Source organism: Neospora caninum, chromosome IV (genome assembly GCF_000208865.1).
Source record: "Neospora caninum Liverpool complete genome, chromosome IV".
NCBI classification, from domain to species: Eukaryota; Apicomplexa; class Conoidasida; order Eucoccidiorida; family Sarcocystidae; genus Neospora; species Neospora caninum.
The window spans coordinates 320,876-341,863 of record NC_018389.1 but is presented as its reverse complement, the minus strand read 5'-3'; the positions used below and the strand labels follow the sequence as shown (position 1 = coordinate 341,863).

General features: G+C 53.5%; 4 protein-coding genes across 4 annotated transcripts; all 4 read left to right on the top strand.

Moving 5' to 3' along the window:
• Positions 1 to 1,946: 1,946 nt before the first annotated feature.
• On the top strand, positions 1,947 to 3,122 carry NCLIV_009920 (srs domain-containing protein; the record flags this gene model as incomplete). Its single annotated transcript, XM_003880507.1, has 1 exon — positions 1,947 to 3,122. One exon carries the CDS (start codon positions 1,947 to 1,949, stop codon positions 3,120 to 3,122), a length of 1,176 nt encoding a protein of 391 aa, XP_003880556.1.
• A 1,771-nt stretch (positions 3,123 to 4,893) lies between these two features.
• NCLIV_009910 (srs domain-containing protein) lies at positions 4,894 to 6,054 on the top strand (the record flags this gene model as incomplete). The annotated part of the gene is made up of 1 exon (XM_003880506.1): positions 4,894 to 6,054. One exon carries the CDS (start codon positions 4,894 to 4,896, stop codon positions 6,052 to 6,054), a length of 1,161 nt encoding a protein of 386 aa, XP_003880555.1.
• Positions 6,055 to 7,981: 1,927 nt separating this feature from the next.
• Positions 7,982 to 9,127, top strand: NCLIV_009900 (srs domain-containing protein; the record flags this gene model as incomplete). The annotated part of the gene is made up of 1 exon (XM_003880505.1): positions 7,982 to 9,127. One exon carries the CDS (start codon positions 7,982 to 7,984, stop codon positions 9,125 to 9,127), a length of 1,146 nt encoding a protein of 381 aa, XP_003880554.1.
• A 4,387-nt stretch (positions 9,128 to 13,514) lies between these two features.
• Positions 13,515 to 19,114, top strand: NCLIV_009890 (putative transmembrane domain-containing protein; the record flags this gene model as incomplete). The annotated part of the gene is made up of 7 exons (XM_003880504.1): positions 13,515 to 14,301; positions 15,017 to 15,999; positions 16,673 to 16,977; positions 17,363 to 17,448; positions 17,677 to 17,797; positions 18,138 to 18,242; positions 18,874 to 19,114. The coding sequence occupies 7 exons, from the start codon at positions 13,515 to 13,517 to the stop codon at positions 19,112 to 19,114; spliced, it is 2,628 nt and encodes an 875-aa protein (XP_003880553.1).
• Between the last annotated feature and the right edge of the window lie 1,874 nt (positions 19,115 to 20,988).

The window sequence follows — 20,988 nt, the reverse complement described above, 5'->3', positions numbered from 1 at the left end:
TACATGTGGGATTCGATCGGGCTCCTCGCAGGCTCTTTGTAATCGTTGTGATGTTGTGCCTTGTGGGGCGTTCAATGCTTGATGGTGGTGTCTCCATTTCAGCAACTGTGCAATGTTGTAGCGACCCTGTAGTTTGATAATCTTCAAAGAAAACTTGACTTAACATGCCTATTCATTTTTTTACTGCAAATACTACTGCTCATTTCTCTCGGTTTCCATTCATAACGCGGAGCCGATGCTGCTGTGCATGGTGGAGTGCACAGAAGGTCGTTTTACCGGCCTTTCTGAGCTATAGATTCCTGCAGCAATGTTCGTGTATTCTGTTCCGGTGGCAGCGGCATGTCGCTTCGATACCAACGGTTCCCTTGTTCCGGGTACCCCTGGAGCAGGTGAGATCTATCCAAAATCGATTTGTGATTGACAAGATCTTGTTGGATTTTACCTCTGTTTATGCCTCCCTGTTGGAGCCGATCTATGGCAGGCGTCGCCATGATAATTACCTCAAAGCGGCAAAAAGGTAGATCGCTTTTTTCATCTCAACACGCAACACAACGGCGCCGCGCTCTTGTGCAAAACCTGACTTAGCACCCGAATCCATCATCCACCCTTCTCTGCTGACATCCATTGTTCGTGTCGGGATGCTTGTCACCTCTCATGCAAACATCCCATTACCTCAGAAACACACACCCAACCAAACTCACGCCCATGTTGGTAGCTCTTACAGTATCAGCCCACACGACTGGATAACGACTCACTGCCCCGTTCTTCTCACTCACTTAAGGCCGCGGAGTCAGAGGGTAACTCTATTATTGTTGTAGAGAGTGTTGCTTCCAGCGTCTTCAGTTTTTCTGTGTCCAGGATCCGTTCTCCCCTGGTGTCATCAGGGTGTATAGGAGGTCCAAATTGACTGCCTCATCAGTGGTGCGTAGAGCTCGTCAGAAGGCACAAAGATGAGACGACAGTGCCCCTCCCACCCCCATGCCCGTTCTCTTTGCATCTGCGTGTCCACCTTCTCTCACATTTCCAGGCTGTCCTTCTCTCTCGCATGTGAGATAGTGCCGTGCCTGCTTTCAAATGATCCGAAACACAGAAGGAAATTGACTACGATAATACTGCCGGGGACAGCCATCGACCTGCCGGACTCCTTGCTCTTCCTCCTGTCAAACGGTCCCCCAGCGTTGCTCAACGATGCAGCAGCGAACGCCCAAACTGAGTCGTTCTTTAAAGGATGAAAAATTTCCTGCTCCTTTCAAATACGCAGAACGAGGGTGACACAATATCTACTTATAATGATAATAACAAGACATGATCTAGCAAACCATTGAGATTACGAAGTTATGGTTTTGGGCTTTTTTGCCTGTTTTATCGCGGTCACGAACTCGGGACAGTCTCAACGATTTCGTTTTCCGAGATTTCTACGTCTCCAGTCCCATCGTTACAGCTGCGGAGGCAAAAAGTGAATCGAATAATATACAGATTCCTCGGACGAGTTGAAAAAGGATTTCATTTCTCGTCTTCTCCGAGTTGCACGGCTGCTACATTTGGCAACAGAAGACATTTGAAGGTGTTGCGGTGCGTGACTCTGATTTCGTTTCATTGTTTTAAGCTCATATACGTTTTGGTCGCCAATCTGTTTTGCATCTTCGCTCTCGACCTGGAGACTGACGGGGTCCGCGGGGACAGGTCACCTGCGGGCACTTCCTCGTGCGCGCGTCTTGACCGACTGCTGACCCCCCGGTAACCCGCCTTGGTTTCACGGGCTGTGATGCCGCTGCCGGCAGAGTTCAGTCTTGTTTATCTTCTTTTTCCTGGTATTTTCTTCTCAGGTGTGGACACGTTAAGCGGATGAGTTGGTTAGTTTGATCTGTCGACCACTGATCCCTTTTGTGTAGCTCTCTTTTCTCGCCGATTCTCTGTGGATCATACGTGTGTAAACGACGGCCAGGATGGTCAAAACTCTTCAGCGGCGTCGAGGGTCGAACCCGATGGACCGCACGTGGATGGCGGCGTGCATGAGTGGAATTTTGTTGTTCTGCAGCGGGGAGGTCGTTGCAACCCAGCTGAGTGAAGGCCTTCAGCACCGGCGTTTGGCAACTAAGTTCACGACTGTTGCGCCCACGTTCCAGGATGCGGTCGCCACTTGCGATTTAACACAAGGTGGTGTCGCAGCCGCTGCTGCCGCAGCCGCTGACTCCTTGATGCTTTCGCAAAAAAGCCTCATCGCTACGTTGGTATGTAAGGCAAAAACGATCACGATGATACCAGCAAGCCTGCAAAATGTTTGTGATCCAACGCAAACAGGAGAAACTCCGAAATGCAAGTTTGCCGACAGCAGTTCCACTGGCAAAGAAGTCACGCTCAAAGGCTTGCTTGGAACAGACCGGGAGGTTGACTGGAAACAGATCCAACAAGCCCAAGCGAGGGGCAATCCCCAGACACAAACGTGGAAATTGCAGCTGGAGGATGCTGACATTCCTGTGACCGACAAGAGCTTCCTTGTTGGGTGTCAAGACACCGATCCCTCTAAGCAAAGGGATTCCGGTACGACAAATGTGTGCAAGGTCACGGTGAATGTCGAAGCAAGAGCTTCTTCTGTTGGGGATAGGAACGTCGTCACCTGTGCGTACGGCAAAAACAGCAACCCTGCGCCCCTGAAGGTTGAGATGACAACAGATAACAACACCCTCACTCTTCAGTGTGGTTCCGAGGGTATTCTTCATCCGATTACATATAAAACTCGCTACTGCGACCCTGAGGCCGCAAACGTTCAGGAGTGCAACGAGAAGGATTATACAGGTATTCTTCCCAGCTTTGTGGAGAGCTGGTGGACAAATGTGAACGACGGGAAGAGTTCCGCTACGCTGACAATCCCAGAGACTGAGTTTCCTGAATCAGACCAGCAATTCCGTATGAGTTGTGTTCCCAAGTCGACAAACCCCCAGGGATCTGATCTTTCAGGTGGGGGGAGGGCAAGCGAGGGCACACAGACGAGTGTGACTACCTCGACTTGCAATGTGGTTGTAACTGTGAAGTCAGGAAGCTCTGCGTCGTCAACTGGTCAAATGGTAGCTACAGTCTCTGGTGCGGCGGCTTTGTTAGGGCTCCTCACCGGCTCCTTCTAAGCAATGTGACGTTATGTCGTCTTGGGCGTTCAATGATTCAAGATGCCATCTCGACAACAGGAACTGTTTAGTGTTTCCTGCCGAGCCTCTTTTCACAGTTTTCCACCTATGTCCAAAATGGGTTTTTGTCGTCTCGAATAACCCCATGTGTCCCCGTCCAGCGAGGTCACAAGGGTATGCAGGTCGGTACATTTGATGTTTTGGCTGTCCTGGGACCACGGATCGCAGTTGGAAAGTACACATCAAGAGAGGCACTAACTGCGTGGGGCTGCGCCTTTCGGCGACTTGAGAGCGGGACATGCCACACCACTGACTCTGCAAGGGCAGGGCCTTTGGTTTTCTCCTCGCAAACAATGTCGGAGAGGGGTTTTCCGTCAGCGTCATTCTTCTTGAGTTTACTCTGCTTTCTCGAGCCACCGCCTTCCACAAATTTGGTGTCGTGAAGATTGTTTTAAGGAGTGGCGATTTGAGGGATCGCTCCTCACGGGACCGCATAAAGAGACGAGCTCAGGTGAAGTGAATCCAAGGGTGTTTCACTCGCCTCATTTTTTCACATTTCTGCGAAGAGGGGGTAGCCCATGAGTGAGTCAGTCTACGATAGGACGAACCAACTGATTCTCCGCAGTCTGTTGGAATGCACGGTGGAGCTTCGAGATCCTCGTCAGGACGAGCGCTCAGATGCATATGGGCGGCATGGTTTTCCGTGGCAACGTCCTGACTCTCGTCGTACCGTGGACAATGTGTGAACTGCATATTCGATACACCGATTATGTTATCTGGAGGCTGTACACTCTTCAGCAAACTGTTCGCGTCACAGCAAAGGCCCACGTTCCTTTGCCTTTTTCGGCTCCTGCGACTCTAAGCTTCTCGCGTGCATTTCTCGCAGTGTAAAACATTGCTCTTCGTTAAGCGACTACAATTAAGAGTTTGCGTCTGTTCTTAAATATTATGTGTATTGGCAGACCACGCTGCCGTTATCTTACTGTCTCGCTGGCATCAGCGACACCTTCAGACCTTCTACATTCACTCTTCGGGCAGTGCCTAGCTCCAAAAACGCACACACACATAGCCACATCGTTTCTCTCTCCATCACCTCATTATCTTTTTCTCCTCGCTGCCAGGTCCCTTTCTGCATCTGTCGCGCATGCTACGCAAGTGCAACCAACCCGCGACAAGTTCCAGAGCATACTGGCCTCCGAAGGTGGAGGCAAAAGATCTCCTTCTCCTCCGTTACTCAGCCTCTTTGTGGCTTTACTTGTGAGAGGCCTCCTACCGCGGAGTCGTAGCCTGCCGCTAAATCCGTGGCACCAGGAACCAGAAAAAATTGTGGAACGGGTCAGATGCAACTGCCCTCAACGGCTCAGAGGGGCACTGGTGCCTTCGTCTTCCGCCGCTCCCACCATCACTTCCACAAACGTCCAGAAATGAGAAAAACCTGTAAACAAGACGCTTGGTATAACCTTCCTTTCTTGTTGTTGTCATTCAGCGTCCATCAGCGACTAGCCGCAAGCACTGTGTAGTCTTGAGCAAAACTCATTGTGGCGGGTCGCTCTCAGAGTCATTCATCCCGACGCGGGTCATCATCGGCATCGGCCCCCCTGGCCATATGGCGCCAGCGAAGGCTGTTCGGGGGCGTGCATCCCGCTGGGGGAGGCGACTGGTGTGCTTCGAGAGGTGGGATTATAGTATGATTTTTGTTTTCGCGGGTAGAAGGGACCTCTAATATGGTGGTCATTTTAACGCTCGTCAAGACTTTCTGAGCGTTTTCATAATGGCGAGGACAGGAAAGATGCAGCAGCGCCGCGGGGGGTTCAGGTCTAAGGCCCGCAAGTTGATCGCGTTGAGCATGGGTGGTGTTTTGTTGCTCTCTAGCGGGCTAGCAGCTGCAGATCAACTGCGTGAAGGTCTTCTGGGTCGGAGTTTGTCCGGAGAAATCACCAATGTCGATCCATCGATCGATAATGCAGTCGCCACTTGCAGTTTTAGCCCTGCTGCAGCAGGCAGGGCAGCTCCTGCCTCTCTGACGCTGTCACAAACAAGCCTGACCGCTACCTTGGTATGTACAGGAACACAAATCGTGACAGTGCCGGAAAACCTGCTGAATGTTTGTGATCCAAAGCAAAACGCGGACAACGGCAAATGCGTGTTTGGCGGCACCAATCCAGCGGGCAAAGAGGTCAAGCTGACAGAATTGCTCGGAACAGACCGCCACATTCAGTGGACAGAGATCCAACAAGAGCCAAATAGCGAACGAGGTGCAGGAAGCACAAAAGCGTGGACATTGCAGCTGGAGGATGGCGACTTTCCTGTGACCGACAAGAGCTTCCTTGTTGGGTGTCAAGACTCCACTAAGGGTAAGCAGGCATGCAAGGTCACGGTGAACGTCGAAGCGAGAGCTTCTTCTGTTGCGGATAGGAACGTCGTCACCTGTGCGTACGGCAAAAAGAGCAACCCTGAGCCTCTGAAGGTTGAGATGACAACAGATAACAACACCCTCACTCTTCAGTGTGGTTCCGAGGGTATTCTTCATCCGATTACATATAAAACTCGCTACTGCGACCCTGAGGCCGCAAACGTTCAGGAGTGCAACGAGAAGGATTATACAGGTATTCTTCCCAGCTTTGTGGAGAGCTGGTGGACAAATGTGAACGACGGGAAGAGTTCCGCTACGCTGACAATCCCAGAGACTGAGTTTCCGGAATCAGACCAGCAATTCCGTTTGGGTTGTGTTCCGAAGTCGCCAAATGCCCCGCCATCGGGTGACACGATGAAAACTAGCAAGGGTAACGGCTCACAGACGCATGCGGCTACGTCGAACTGCAATGTGATTGTGACTGTCAGGTCAGGAAGCTCTGCATCGTCAACTGGTCAAATGGTAGCTACAGTCTCTGGTGCGGCGGCTTTGTTAGGGCTCCTCGCCGGCTCGTTGTAATCGTTGTGATGTTGTGTCGTCTTGGTGTTCAATGCTTCAAGGCGCTGTCTCAATGTCAGCAACTGTCCAGTGCGGTAGCGAGCCTGCAGGTTGACAATCTTCAAAAAAAACTTGACTTGACATGCCTACTCAGTTATTTTTTTTACTCCAAATATTACTGCTCATTTCTACCACTTTCCATTCAGAACGCGAAGGCGGTGTTGCTCTTTACGGCGGAGATTGGGCACTGAACGGACTTTTCTTCGGTTTTTTTGAGATATCATTTCCGGCTACAAAATTGGTGTATTCTCTTCCGGTGGCACGGGCATGTCGCTTCGATACCATTTATTCGCTAGTTGCGGGTGCCCCTGGAGCATGGAGAGATCTATCCAAAACCGACTTGTGATTCACAAGGTCCCCTTGGATTTTTCATCTGGGTATGGCCTCTGTGGGAGCCGTTCTGTGACAGGTGCCGTCCTGAAAATTACCTGAATTGAGTAACACCGATAAAAACGCATTTTCTATCCCAACACACAGCACACAACACAACAGCACCTTGCTCTTTCGCGACACCTGTCTAGACACCCGGACTCCATCTTCCACCCTTCTCTGCTGACATCCATTGTTCATGATGGGATGCTTGTCACCTCTCATGCAAACACCCCGTCACATCAGAAACACACACCCAACCAAACTCACGCCCACGTTGGTAGCTCTTACAGTATCAGTCCACACGACTTGATAACGACTCACTGCCCCGTTCTTCTCACTCACTTAAGGCCGCGGAGTCAGAGGGTAACTCTATTATTGTTGTAGAGAGTGTTGCTTCCAGCGTCTTCAGTTTTTCTGTGTCCAGGATCCGTTCGCCCCTGGTGTCGTCAGGGTGTATAGGAGGTCCAAATTGACTGCCTCATCAGTGGTGCGTAGAGCTCGTCAGAAGGCACTGAGACGACAGTGCCCCTCCCACCCCTATGCCCGTTCTCTCTGCATCTGCGTGTCCACCTTCCCTCACATTTCCAGACTCTCCTTCCTTCTCGCATGTGAGATAATGCCATACTTGCTTTCAAATGTTCTGCAACACAGAAGGAAATTGACTACGATAATATTTCCGGGGACAGCCATCTTTCCGTGTCTCCTTGGGTAAGTCAACCCCCTTGTGGCTGTGTTACGCCTTCCCAAATAGCTTTCTCCTTGCTACCAGACTTGCCGAACTCCTTGGTCTTCTTCATGTCAAACGGTCCCCCAGCGCTGCTCGGTGATGCAAAACTGAACTCTCAAACTGAGTTGTTTTTTAAGGGATGAAGAATTTCCTGTATCTTCCAAATACGCTGGAGGGTGGCATTCGCCTCTTCCTTCGCGGTCACGAACTCGGGACAATCTCAACGATTTTGTTCTCTGATAATTCTGTGTCTCCAGTCCCATCGTTACAAAAGCGAGCGGGGAGGCAGTTTTGAAAAAGTGAAGCGAATGATACACAGGTTCCTCGGACGAGTTGAAAAAGGATTTCACTTCTCGTCTTCTCCGAGTTGCACGGCTGCTACATTTGGCAACAGAAGACAGTTGAAAGTGTTGCGGTGCGTGACTCTGATTTCGTTTCATTGTTTTAAGCTCATATACGTTTTGGTCGCCAATCTGTTTTGCATCTTCGCTCTCGACTTGGAGACTGACGGGGTCCGCGGGGACGGGTCACCTGCGGGCACTTCCCCGTGCGCGCGTCTTGACCGACTGCTGACCCCCCGGTAACCCGCCTTGGTTTCACGGGCTGTGATGCCGCTGCCGGCAGAGTTCCGTCTTGTTTATCTTCTTTTTCCTGGTATTTTCTTCTCAGGTGTGGACACATTAAGCGGCTGAGTTGGTTAGCTTGATCTGTCGACCACTGATCCCCTTTGTGTAGCTCTCTTTTCTCGCCGATTCTCTGTGGATCATACGTGTGTAAACGACGGCCAGGATGGGCAAAACTCTTCAGCGGCGTCGAGGGTCGAACCCGATGGACCGCACGTGGATGGCGGCGTGCATGAGTGGAATTTTGTTGTTTTGCAGCGGGGAGCTCGTTGCAGCTCAGCTGAGTGAAGGCATTCAACACCGGCTTTTGCAAACTGGGTTCACGACTGTTGCGCCCACATTCCAGGATGCGGTCGCCACTTGCGATCTAATAGCCAAAGAAAAGGATGCCGCCGCCGGGGCAGCTGCTGCCTCGCTGACGCTGTCACAATCAAGTCTCACCGCTACGTTGGTATGTAAGGCAGCAACGATCACGATGATACCACAGAGCCTGGCAAAAGTGTGTGATCCAAAGCAATCCAAAGGCGGTACCCAATGCCAGTTTGACGGCAGCGCTTCCGATGGCAAAGAAGTCACGCTGAAGGAATTGCTTGGTACAGACCGTACTGTTACGTGGACTCAGTCAAAGAAAAGAGTAGGCAAAACAGAAACGTGGACATTGCAATTGGAGGATGCAGACCTTCCTTTGACTGACAAGAGCTTCCTTGTTGGGTGTCAAGACTCCACTTCCTCTCAGGGTAAGCAGGTGTGCAAGGTCACGGTGAATGTCGAAGCAAGAGCTTCTTCTGTTGGGGATACGAACGTCGTCACCTGTGCGTACGGCAAAAACAGCAACCCAGTGCCCCTGAAGGTTGAGATGACAACAGAAAACAACACCCTCACTCTTCAGTGTGGTTCCGAGGGTATTCTCCATCCGACTAAATATAAAACTCGCTACTGCGACGCTCAGGAAGCAGACTTGAGGAAGTGCAACGAGAAGGATTACACAGGTATTCTTCCCAGCTTTGTGGAGAGCTGGTGGACAAATGCAGACGAGGAGAGTTCCGCTACGCTGACAATCCCAGAGACGGAGTTTCCGGAATCAGACCATCAATTCCGTTTGAGTTGTGTTCCCAAGTCGACAAATTCCGAGGGATCTGATCGTGAAGAGAAGGCTGGGGGAAACGACAGCTCACAGGCGGGTGCGACTACGTCGACTTGCAATGTGGTTGTGACTGTGAAGTCAGGAAGCTCTGCGTCGTCAACTGGTCAAATGGTAGCTACAGTCTCGGGTGCGGCCGCTTTGTTCGGGTTCCTCGCCTGGTCCGTGTAATCATGGTGATGTTGTGCCGTCTTGGCTGTTCAATTCTGGCATCATATCGACTTCAACAACTGCGCTGTTTTCGGAAGGACTCGTCTTTGCAGGTGTTGACGGATCTCCGAGATGGGTTTCATTCGTCTCGAATAACCCACCTGCCCTCGTCCAGCGAAGTCACAAGGGTAAGCAGGTCGGTATATTTGAAGTTTTGGCCGTCCTGGGGTCACGTGTGTCAGTTCAAATGTGATCTAATATATAGAGAGACGTCCTTCCGTTTCTGCGTCTGACAGCGGCTCGCGACAGGGTATATGCCACGCGTGTGTGGCAGTAGATAGGGACATGTGCTCATAGCCAGACCCCGTGTTCCATATGTGTAAGGAAAAAACTTATCGTGTCCCTTCGAAGATATGCTCTGCATGTAGACGTGATGACCGAGTGCTTGCCGCTTTTGATACATTGGGTAATGAATTTATGCCCCTGACAGGACAAGAGCAGGTGATTCATTGTCGACGTCGTCGTGCGGCTGTTCAGTCAAACAAATCGCTTCTTTAGGAATCGTCCATCTCTCGTCGCTGGCCACAAATGTTGTACCAAGGTTTTCGTAGAGATCTTTTCGATACAACCATCTCCCTTTCACTGGTTATGAGGTTATACACGGAGATGCTTGCAGCGAAGAATCCTGTCTCAGAGATTATCACTCACAGTACAATGGAAAAATAGCACACCCCTATTCAGTGCATTTGCTCAACTCGGGACACTGGACGCTGCATGCGAATTCTGATATATGTGAATGATCGTGCGTAGTCAGTCCTTCCGTTGAGAACTTCTCCTTCAGTAACCCGTGACTGCAAACTTGGCTGCAGTGCAAGGAGGCGAAAAAATCCTCTCTCTGTTTGACGGAAGATGCCTCCTGCGTACCATGAACTAGATACCGGTGTGTTCTGGAGCAAGACGAACAGTTCAATACCAGCATAATTTGCAAGACACATCTGCACCTTGGTCCTTTACGATGCAGTTCCCGGATGGTTAGATATAGGCGCAGCTATGATGCACTTGAGTTCAACGCAGAATTTTACACTAATACGTCAAGCCTGCGTTGTGGATGTGGGTCGAGGACCCAGCCGCTCCTTGCCTGAAAATTGTAGTGGTACGTAGAAAGTTGTCCCCTTCTCGTCTCTTTCAAGATTTCCCTGAAGAGTGGACTCAAGCTGGCCACCAAATGTGGCTCTATTTTTGCTAGTCTCTCCGTGCTTCACTGACACCTAAGCTGCACATACCGACTTCGTCGTTTCTCTCTCACAAGCAAAACGCCCCAACGAACAGACTCCAGTTTTAACCCCCCTTGTTTGTCTGTATCTCTCGCTGCATTTGCTTCCTTCCCTCACGATCGCGAGTTCACTTAGTCCTTCACGTTCTTGATTCTTAGCTCAGCGAAGGACCGCAGCCATACGGTTGAGAAACGCTGAAGCGGCCGCGAGGGTTTGCGACTGTCTTTCGGACCCATGCTTGAAACAGCGATGTCTCCGTCGTAGGAGAGTAAGTCAACTTGTTTGCTGCTGCATCCCCAATAACACAGTGAATGTGTTGACATCGTGTTTGACGCTTCTACAGTGAAAAGGTAGGTGCTCGAGTCCCAACACTTCCCCTGCAAACAGGAGTCGCTCATCTCCCATGCATTATTTCGGTCGAAAAGAGATTATTCTAAGAACTTTACGGACATGCACATTGGACTTCCCTGTTCAGCGTTTTGTCTCTGCAGCAAATGGGCGTGTTTAATAAAATGACATGTAGCTGCCAGTCTCTTGTTATGCGTTAAGTTCAACTTACCGTTTCCAGAGCGAACCAAGGGATATGCAGGTCTACATTAGCAAAGCGAATGCCAGAAAACTGAAGGGGGAGTAACCAAAACAATGGTGGGTAGAGGCACAGCCGCCATTGCATCGAGGACGAGAGAAGCCAGTTATTGCGCGTTTCCGCTGACATTCGACCGCTGCTTTGCCCAGTCTCTCTGCAGAAGCCATGAGTTGTCATTTTGGCAAATTTAAGGTCGTTCGTCTACTACATTTTTCACCGATTTGGATCGCATTGGCGGTATCGCAGACCGCCAGCTACCAGTACGGCACGTCCGCTTTTGCCGTATCACTGTTACCCCTTCAACGACCTACATCCAACAGCTACATTGGCTGCAACGCTAAGTTTCCCAACCACAAAATGCGGCTCTGTAACCATTTTGGAAAACGGGTTGTCGCCAGTTCACACGCGTAAACGACTCGCCGGCATCATATTGACAACCGGTTGAACAGCCACGGACATCCGATGGCGGGCGGCGCGCCGTTCGATTCCCAGCGCATCGAGTGCTGGGATGCTCCTCGCCCCCCCCTATTCTGCTGAAGAATGCAAACTTCGGTACAAAATAACGGCACCTTTTCCAGTTCAAACGACAGCCGTTCACGGCTACTTTTTGCCACTCCAACCTTCACGCAACACTCTTTGGCGCGCGTTCGCCCATGATGGTTTTCATTTGCTTTCAAAAAAACAGTGTGCTGATCCTGGATGCGCGGAATTTGGACATGCGCGCGAAGGGGGGGGGGGGCGGGGTAATCCCTTCCTGTGTGTCCCCCCCTCTACCTACTGCACAGCCGCGGCTACATTGCCAAAACCCGACGCGAGCAGGGAAAGAAAAGAGGTGGGGGGGGGGGGGGGGAGGGGGGCGGCGGGGGGTATCGTTCGGGTCAGAACTGCGAGAAGGAAGCGTAAGGGGGCGCTCGTTCAGGCATCGCTTCCAGTGGCGAAGAAGCGCCGTCCGGCTAGTTAGGTCAAGCTTCTTAACTGTCCCTCGATTCGCTTCAGCCATCCCCCTCGTTCTCCCGTCTCGTCGTCTCTTTTTTAGCTAGTTAACGCCACCAAGGAAGGAAAACCTTCTCTACGTCTGTCCTTTCCGTCTGGACTTTGCGCGAAGGCATTTTAAGATTTTCGGGGTGATTATTGCGTTGTGTGGCATAGGACTGCCAAAGACGAGCAGCATGGACACTGGCTGCTTCCGCTACGGTCATCGTACTGCGCCTGTCTAGTGCTTTTCGGGCCCTTTCCCTCCATTTTCCCCGAGCTTTAAACCGTTTTGCTTCCCCAAGGCCTTAAAGAACGGAAACTAGGGACGAGGAAGCTGAGTAGGTATCCATTCTCATGAATCGGCACTTCCACTACCCCCACCCCCTTTCGATCGGAGCCCTGTCAGCCGGCCAAAGCCCCAAAAGGCATCGCTGCGTCCCCGTTTTTGTTTTCCATCCCGACAAGTCCTTGAAAAAAACGGCGATCGACATTCCCCGTTTCGTATCGTCCCCACTTGGCAGAGGTGTCGATGCGGGGGTGATAGCCCCTCCATGAATGTCAAACAGCCACGCTGAGCAGTCGAGGTACTGGCTGAGTGTCGCGGGGAGTGAGAACACTCGTTTGACAGACAAGGACTTGCGAGCGCGACTAAGTCTTGTCGGTGGTTTGATAGAGAAAGAAGGGGGAAAAACCGACAGGAGGGAGATGCGCAAAAGAGATGAAATCGGTTCATTCTCTAGGATGTAGACACTCTGCCACGGTTTCGAGTTGCGAGCCTGGAAGCAGGACTAAAAATAGGTGTCTGAGTAGATCTCAAGAGCATATCTAGATCCCACAAGCTTTGTACCCGCAGATGCATCTGTGTACCTACGCAGCGTGGACTAGGAAGGAGAGCCGATGACGATTTGGGGGCCTCGGCGGGAACGTGTTCAAGCAAACGAGTCGCCACAATCGCCATTTTGGCAGCTGAGGCGACGGATTGTGAATTTACATTCTGTTATTCCAGTCCTTTGTTCGCCCTGATCTCTCTGCCATATCAGGGGCAACTGCTTCCGTTTGTTCATCTCGTCACCTTCCTCTTCTCGTCTCGTAACAGATACCCTTATGTCTCGTTTCGCTGCCTAGAATGGGTCGGACGCTCTGAGACGGCACAGACGATGAAGAATCAGAAGTGGGGACTGAAGACGTGTCGAGACGCATTTGGCCCGTGTGGATAGTCCACTCTCGACTGATTTCACGATCGTTTTTTTGAAGTCCGTGAACGGGGAGAAATCTACTTAGGCTGCCTTTCTCTGCTTTTCTTTGCAATTTTGATTGACGTACTATCCCTACCGTTGTAATGCGCTATCCTTGGGGCAGAAGCACCCACGCGTAGGGGATGCCACTCGGGAAGTGAGTCTCTCCGTCCCCTGTCCGAGAGCCCCCCCCCCTCCCCCCCCCCTGTGGGTTCGGGTTTAGGTTTTCCGCCCCATTTGATGGACTGTGTCTTCTGTGTGAGAACATTCATCCTCTAGCCACGATTTTTCCCCAGCAGAAGGCGAGGTCTCCCTCCTGTTTTCTGCCGTCCCTCACCATGGCACGTTCCTTGGCGGGTTTTCTCTTTCCGCTTTTTTTCTGCGTTTTCCTCGCGGCTCCCGTTCACGCGGGACCTGCCCAGAGTCGCCGTCGCCCCTCCCCTTCGAAAGCTTCCACCTCTGTTTCTGTGTTGGAGACAACGGCGCCAGCGTGTCTCCGCTGCTCGGCGGGGTCCCACGCAGCGTCCGTGAACCAAGCCCACGAAGTCGTTTCCTCCTTTTCCGCTCCGCCGGCAGACCCCGCGCGATGCGAATTGTACCTGCAAAATCTGTTCTGCGCCCTCAACTGCTCCGCCGAGAAAGCGCAGCCTTGGGTCTCTGTGCGCGCCGCCCCCGCGTCCTCGGGCGTCTCTTTTGCCGAGTCAAAGGCGAAAGTCTCGACGACCGTCCGGGTGTGTTCACAGGCGTGCGAACAGTTCGGAGCAGCCTGCCAGAGCGCAGGAAGCGCGCAGGCGCCCCAGGACGGAGGTGCGTCCTTTGTGGAGAAAACGAGTGGGGTCAGACGCCCGGCGCACCGGGGAGATGCGGGGCGGAACGAAGAAGACGCACCGGGTTTTCTTCAGCTGCACACAAAACACAGAAGCCGCGCGAGTGCAAAGGCGAAACGCAGCGAGAAGTCCTGCGTAGACTTGAAGCTCGCGGGGCTCGCCTTCGTTTCAGTAGATCAGCCAGCGGCAGGACACGAACGGGCGGGGACACAGGGCGACGCAGCCTGTCTCAGCTTCCTGCAAGTGGAACAACCCGCTGACGACTACACGGCAGAGCAGACGGCAGGCGCCGCCCAAGGTAAGACAACCCAGTTAACACCAAAATGTGCGCAGCGTTTTGAGGTAGAACCCGACTTGAGCACGGAGGGCGGTTAGGATTGGTGGGCTATGTATCCAAATTCATCCTACAACTTTGGTTTTTCAGTTGCAGTGGCCTTTGCACTCCAAACAGTTACAGGATACGGGATTGGGCAGAAGCAGGGAGAGGCGCACACCGCCTACCCCCCCACTGGGCGGCTTTTTGCCCTGTTTGCTTCCTCGCATTTCCTCCTTTCTTCGCATTTCCCTGTTTTCGCGTGCGGCGAACCAAATCCACAGGGTCTCGCGCGATCCTACCCACGGGCGCTGAGCGCAGGAGCTGTCGTCTTGTCCCTGCGAAGGGACAGGCGCACCTGATGTACAAAGGGAGATACAGGGAATGCCTCTCCGTGTTAAAGAGTTAGCCGGGATGAATAATAACGGGGCAGAGTTCCTTCTGAGCAATATCTGCGGGGGCTCTTGCCAGGAAAGAGGGAGATGCTGTAGCCTTTCTCCTGTGCTTTGTTTAGCTCCATGCATGCGGACGCCGCTGTGCCGTGTTCAGTCTAGGACCAGGTCTACCGTGGATGGATGCGGAGAACTTTTTGTTTCGCTTTCCTTGCGCATCCACGAACTCTCAACCCACCTCTGCTCAACACACCACCGTTTGCCCCATTTTATTACTTCTCCTGCTTCCTTTCCCGTCCCGTTGCTAGCGCCTCCAATGACTCGAACCCAACCAATTGCGGAGCACGACCAGCTGGCGGATCCGTCGACTCTCGTACCAGGTGTCCCCCTCAACCCACAGCCCGCTGACCTAGCAGGCACTGCCGCTCTCCCCCAGGCATACCCTGACGTCCCTTTGGGCCCAACTCCTGCAACCGTCGCCCCTCAAGACCCCTCCGGAGTTGCAGCAGGCGTGGCAGGAGCCGAGACCGTCGCCCCAACTCCCATCCCGTCTGTCGTCCCAGCTGCCGCTGCGAATCCAGCGTCCCCGACCCTAGCCTCGGTAGCTCCGACTCCTGTCTCTTCGCCACTGGTCCCTGCCTCTGTGGCTCCGACCGGCAGTCCCGCCGCCGTCACAGGCGTTCCGGACGCGTCGCTTCCTGAGGCTCCCGCTTTTCAGGCACAGCCTGTTGTAACGCCTCAGGCACAACCTGTTGTAACGCCTCAGGCACAGCCTGCTGTCTCTTCTGAGGCACAGCCTGTTGTAACGCCTCAGGCACAGCCTGTTGTAACGCCTCAGACACAGCCTGTTGTAACGCCTCAGGCACAGCCTGTTGTAACGCCTCAGGCACAGCCTGCTGTCTCTTCTCAGGCACAGCCTGCTGTCTCTTCTCAGGCACAGCCTGCTGTCGCTTCTCAGGCACAGCCTGTTGTCGCTTCTCGGGCACAACCTGCGGCCACAACCGTACAGGCAGCAGTGTCTTCGACCGCTGGGGCTTCAGCTGCGACAGGTTCCACTGTGGGCGCACAGCCAGTGGGTGAACCCGCTCCTTCCCCTGCAGCAGGGGTGCAAGCGGCGGGTGCCCCGACGACGGTCTCCAGACGTCAGGCGATTTCGAGCGAGGCAGGAGCGGCGGGGACAACAGGGGCGTCTCCAACCGTCGCCGTTTCCCAAGGGCGCGTGGTCGACCTGAGGCAAGGTGTGAAGACGACCGGTCACTTTCGAGAAGCCCAGACGCTCGAGGTCGTTCCGGTGAGAGAGCCGATAGAGAGAGGGAACAGTCAGAGGGGAGGGGAAGAAGAGCGTGTGTTTTGCCACTTAGGGCCTGCTAAGGCATTGCAGCGTGTCGGTCCCGAACTCGAAAAGTGCCTAGCAGACCGCTCTCGATGTTGGACTCCGGCCCTAAGGAGTTTGTGTCTCTGGGGCGGAAACTCCCCTGTCTCGACAGAGGTTGATTTCTACGGGGCATCGTGTCGTGCGCCGGCACCTTGTGAAGTGTGGGGGTGAGGCAAACCGGACTGGGCCGATCCTTCTCACGCGTGTGTTGGAAGGTGACAGCGCGGTCGTGTTTGTCTCCATCTGGTGTCCGTGTTATGTACGTGTGCCGATCTGTTTTCTTTTTCCCCTTCTTCCCTCAAGCTGCCGAGTCTGCCTCGAGTCCCCCTTTTCAGCTCTGTCACAATCCCAAGCGAGACTTCTCAGTTGACGCAGTCGCTACTTCCGTTTTCTCACTCGCCGCTTGCTTTGCTTCGCACGCTGTGAGTATACTGGGTGACTTCCTCGCTGAGCCTCTCTGTCCTCTCCGTGCTCACCGGCCGTGCGGTATTTCCTCGGCCGTCTCTGTTCCGTTGGGCCGGTGGTCCCTGCCTTTCGCCGTCACCGTTCTCGCTGCCTCCTCTCTCTCGACCCTTGCGCGGCCCTTCAGGAGGACGGATTCTGCATGAGCAACTGCGAGTGCTGGCCTGTCTGGGCGTCGGCGATTGTCGTCTTCGTGGTCTATCTGGCGGCAACTTTCATTGCGATCGTCATGATGGCGAGTCTCTTTTCTCGGGGTCTCTGGTCGTCCACCTTTTACCGCGGAGGCGGCAACTGGCTTATCGGGTCCTCGGTCATGGGCGCGGTCACCGGCGGCCTCGTAGGCGGTCTCGTGACTCAGTGCGTCGCGGGCGGCCTCGGCCTTGCCGCTGGCTTAATGACGCTCTGCTGCTCCATTTTGCTCGTCGGGCGACGGTAAGCTTCCCGGGCGCGAGCCTGGGGACCAAGCGGGTGACGTGGAACGCCGGGGGCTCAGCTGGGCGTTCGCTGAGTAAACAAGACCACCACGAACATGGGGGAACCACTGGAACCCCAACGAAACCAGAAAAGATCGGCACCGCCCCAAAGTGGCGGAGCTAGAGACGAAGCGTCTCCGCTTGTTTTCACTTTTTTGAGGGAGATTCAAGAAGAGCGCGCTCTGAAGGTCGAACTAAAAACAGCAACTCGCGGTGCATGCGGTGTTGTGTGTGGCGCAATCACAGGGGGGCGACGTGGTGTGATACCCGAGTGTTCAGGGTTTTTTTCCTTCTCTTTCACCGTTTCTTTTCCAGTTGGGTTTCGCTTTCTCTCCTGTTCGCAGGGGGGCGTGGCTCGGAGCTATGGGCGGAATCCTGACAGGCGCCGTGGTGGGCGCCATGATCAACACGGGCGGATTTGCAATTGCATGTAAGTGTTGGGGAAGAGGAGACCGTCGACAGGACGAAAAGGCGTGAGGTCCCCGGACCTCAAAGCGAAGGCGGAGCCGCAGACCACGTTCTCTCATGAAACGCTTGTCTCGCATCCACGTGCACAGATACGAGGCTATAACTCGTCGAGGTCTCCGCATTCACGGGTGGGCCACCCTCCTGTCTCTGTTATCTTTCCGTTGTTCGTGCCTCCCATGTGTGTTTTCAGTGGGCGGAAGCATCGGATTGCTCCTGGGAGTCATCTGCGGGTTCGCGCCGATCGCTCGCCAGCTGAAAGTGAACGAGCGCTACATTCGTCAGGGCATGGCGGCAGCGGCGATGGCAGGAAAGTGAGTCTCCCGCATCTTTTTTCGGTTGTTTATCTTCTGAGCTCCCGTTCGCGTCACGCAATTAAGGCCACAAAAGAGCACCTAACTTTTTTGCTCTCTTCTGTCTTCCCTGGTGTACTCGCCCCACTGTGTCTCCCTCCTCACTGTCACTCGTCGGTGTTTCTCCGTGAACGACACCAACACAGACGTGGGGTTTTGTCCCTTCGCGCCTTCTTGCTGGTGCGTTAAAAACTCTTGTGTCCCCTGGCGCTTCGACAGACAAACCTATTGAGTCTTTGCGCTGTGCATGCATTTGCGCTGCTGGATAAAACTGAAAGCCTTCGTCCTTGCCTCTTCTCAGCTCCGGGAAGAAACACCCCGAAGGAGGGCGGCGGGGCGACGGCGGCGTTGACCACTTCCGTGGCTACGATCCCATCGGGTCTGGCCCCGAAGACTCCCAGAGGCAGTGAGCGCGAAGAGCGACGACACACGCTAAACGCAGTCAGGAGGGAGACAGGGAAAAGGAAAGAATGAGAAGGGAGGGAAAGAGGAGTGTTTCTTGGAGACGGGCGATGGGCGTGTGGCACTGGACTCCCGGGTCTGCGATTGGGGCGTGGGAGGCGCAGCCAAGAGGACACAAAAAAAATCGCAGGAGAAAACCAACGAACGCAGGTTACGTTCTAGCGTGAGAGAGTGGTTGCGAGTGTCGGATCTGGGACTCTCCTCGTCTTCTCAAGGGCCGAGAAGTGTGCATGCGAAGAAGTCCAGCAGAACCAGGATGTATCCTCACGGTTCTTTTTGACCTCCCTCCGTAGCTCTCTCACGTCTCCCGGTTTCAGCGTTTCCCTTGCTGCTTTTTCTGGGCACAACCGACGGGCGTCCGGGCAATCATAAAGAACTTGGTTGTCTGTATCTCATAGGGAGTCATGAGCCGACATGGAGGTGCTGGTACAGTCCGAGGATGGGTCTGGTTTAGTTTTATATCTACTTACTATAGCCACTGCCTTCCTCGGATATGTACTACCATGGGGACAAATGAGTTTCTGGGGTCGGTATACCTGAAACTTTGTTTTGCCCCGGCCGCTTTTCCTGTGCAGATCGCGGCCCAGCGTGCTCGGCAACATGCGGTCGTCCTTGCGCTCGGAAGCGACCGCCGGCTCTCTCTCGGCTCGGCTGCGCTCCGTCGCCGCCGCACACAACGCCTACACGGCAGATGAAGAAAAACTATACGACCACGGGAGATCTGTCGAGAGCGACAGCCACGAGTTCAGGACCGACAATGCGCCGTCAAGACCCGGAAGTCCCCTCTCTGCGGGTGGTGTGGACGACGAGGAGTAGCTTACCGATGGATGAATTGGCTAGTGTGGACGCAGCGGAAGACAAACAGCTCTTGCAGTCTCTGTATCAAGGAAGAAAGCGCTACAAACACGCTTCGATTACCCGTCGAAAATGGATCAATGTAGTTTTGTATACGCGGAACAGATGCCCAGAAAAGATACAGCCGCGGAGGCAGGGGCCGGAAAGAGAACCAATTGAACACCATGTATTAATATAGATGACCAGAGGAGTCTGACGTCCTTCCTGGCACGAGATACACATCTGCACATGCATACACGGCTTTGGCTAATACGTGTGTGTCGGCGCGTGTGTAGCCTTGTGTATTTGTGGCTGTACTTATGCCTCTGTGTCTTTTGCGCATGGCGGAAGTGGAGCGTGAAACAGGAGGCGCATTCTGACACGCAGAACTCTTGTATCTCTGTGTATGGATAGTAGGTATGTGCCAACAAACACCCGCAGAAAGATATGTGACTAGGCCACTAGACACGCCACGTGTTTTTCCGTAGAGTAGATACGCATCTTGTGTATTTAAAAAGATTATGGTACATCCTTGCGCACAGACCTCAGTGTGTGTAGATGTGCTGACGGCTGCCCCCGTCACCGGATAATGAAGCATGCTTTTTTCACGTTTTTGAAGACAGGCGTACATTCGGGCATTGTTCAAAGGGGGGACAAGGGGAAAAACGACCGTTTGTCCTCTCTGTATCTCCCTGAGTCTCTCCCGTTGTTTATTGCACCGTGCGTAAGATACTGGCGTTTACGCCGATGAGAGGCGTTTCCACCTTCCCATCGTGCGTTGCGACGAGAGAGGGCGACAAAATGAAGTTCAGCAATCTGTATTTTTGCCCCCACGGCGTCCATGTGTGAGCTCCACTGTCTGTGTCTTCACACGGGGAGCACCCACTCTATGCAGTGGAAAACGCAGTTTTCTCTCGTTCTTCATATCTGTCAGAAGAGGAAAGAGAGGGAGGAGAGTGGGAGTTCTCTCGTCGAGGGCAAGAGGCACACGCTGTTCTCTTCGCCCACCGCCCGTGTCATTTGATATCGCTACTGACTGGATTTGTCCCAGGCATCGTGTGCATGCGTGTGCACATGCCCCTGTAAGGTTTGGTTTTACGTTTGGCAGCGCATGCCAGTTTCGTTGTACGTAGGTGAAGACTGAGCGCGGGCACAGCCATTGCTGCTCCGCCTGGAGCTTGTTCGGGAGTTTTAATCTGCCAACTGAGTTTAATTGTTGCGTCGCCCGCATGCTTTGCACAAACCGACTTTGTTCACCAGTCAGTGGGCGCCTCGCAGTTGCCCAGCAGGAAGCAGTGTCAGCCGGCCCCCGCGAGGAAACAGGGTACGAGCCCCGTCGATGCAAACAGAACAACGACGTTCACCCTGTGACGCACTTCGGCGAGAGAGAAGACACAATAGGGCATTCCTCCGAGGGAACTGGGGCCCTACCGCCTTCTCTCCTAGTCTGCGTGTACACTCGTAAAGTAGCGTCACCAGCGCGAGGGAACAATAGGCCAGCACTAAGAAACAGAGACACCCGTCTCAAATGTGCAGCACCCCTCGTGTGCCGTACTTTCCTTGCTACCAACGTTAGCCGACCCCTTTCCTGTCCTGCCGTGTCGTTCTTTCTCCGGTACTCGTTTCGTGTCTCGGTCTCCTTTCCCCTTCTCATTTTCTCTTTGTGTTCTCTTGCATCATCGTTATCACCTTCGAAGCCACCGTCCTCTGTCTCTTTCCGTGTTTTTGTCTCTGCGTCTCCTCGTTTCTCTGCTTTTCTTCTCATCTCCGCTTTCTTCACTGTTTCTCCCCTCACCTTCCTCTTGCCTTCTCCCTTTCGGAGGTCTGTCTGTGCCTGGCTTCTTGATGGGGACACT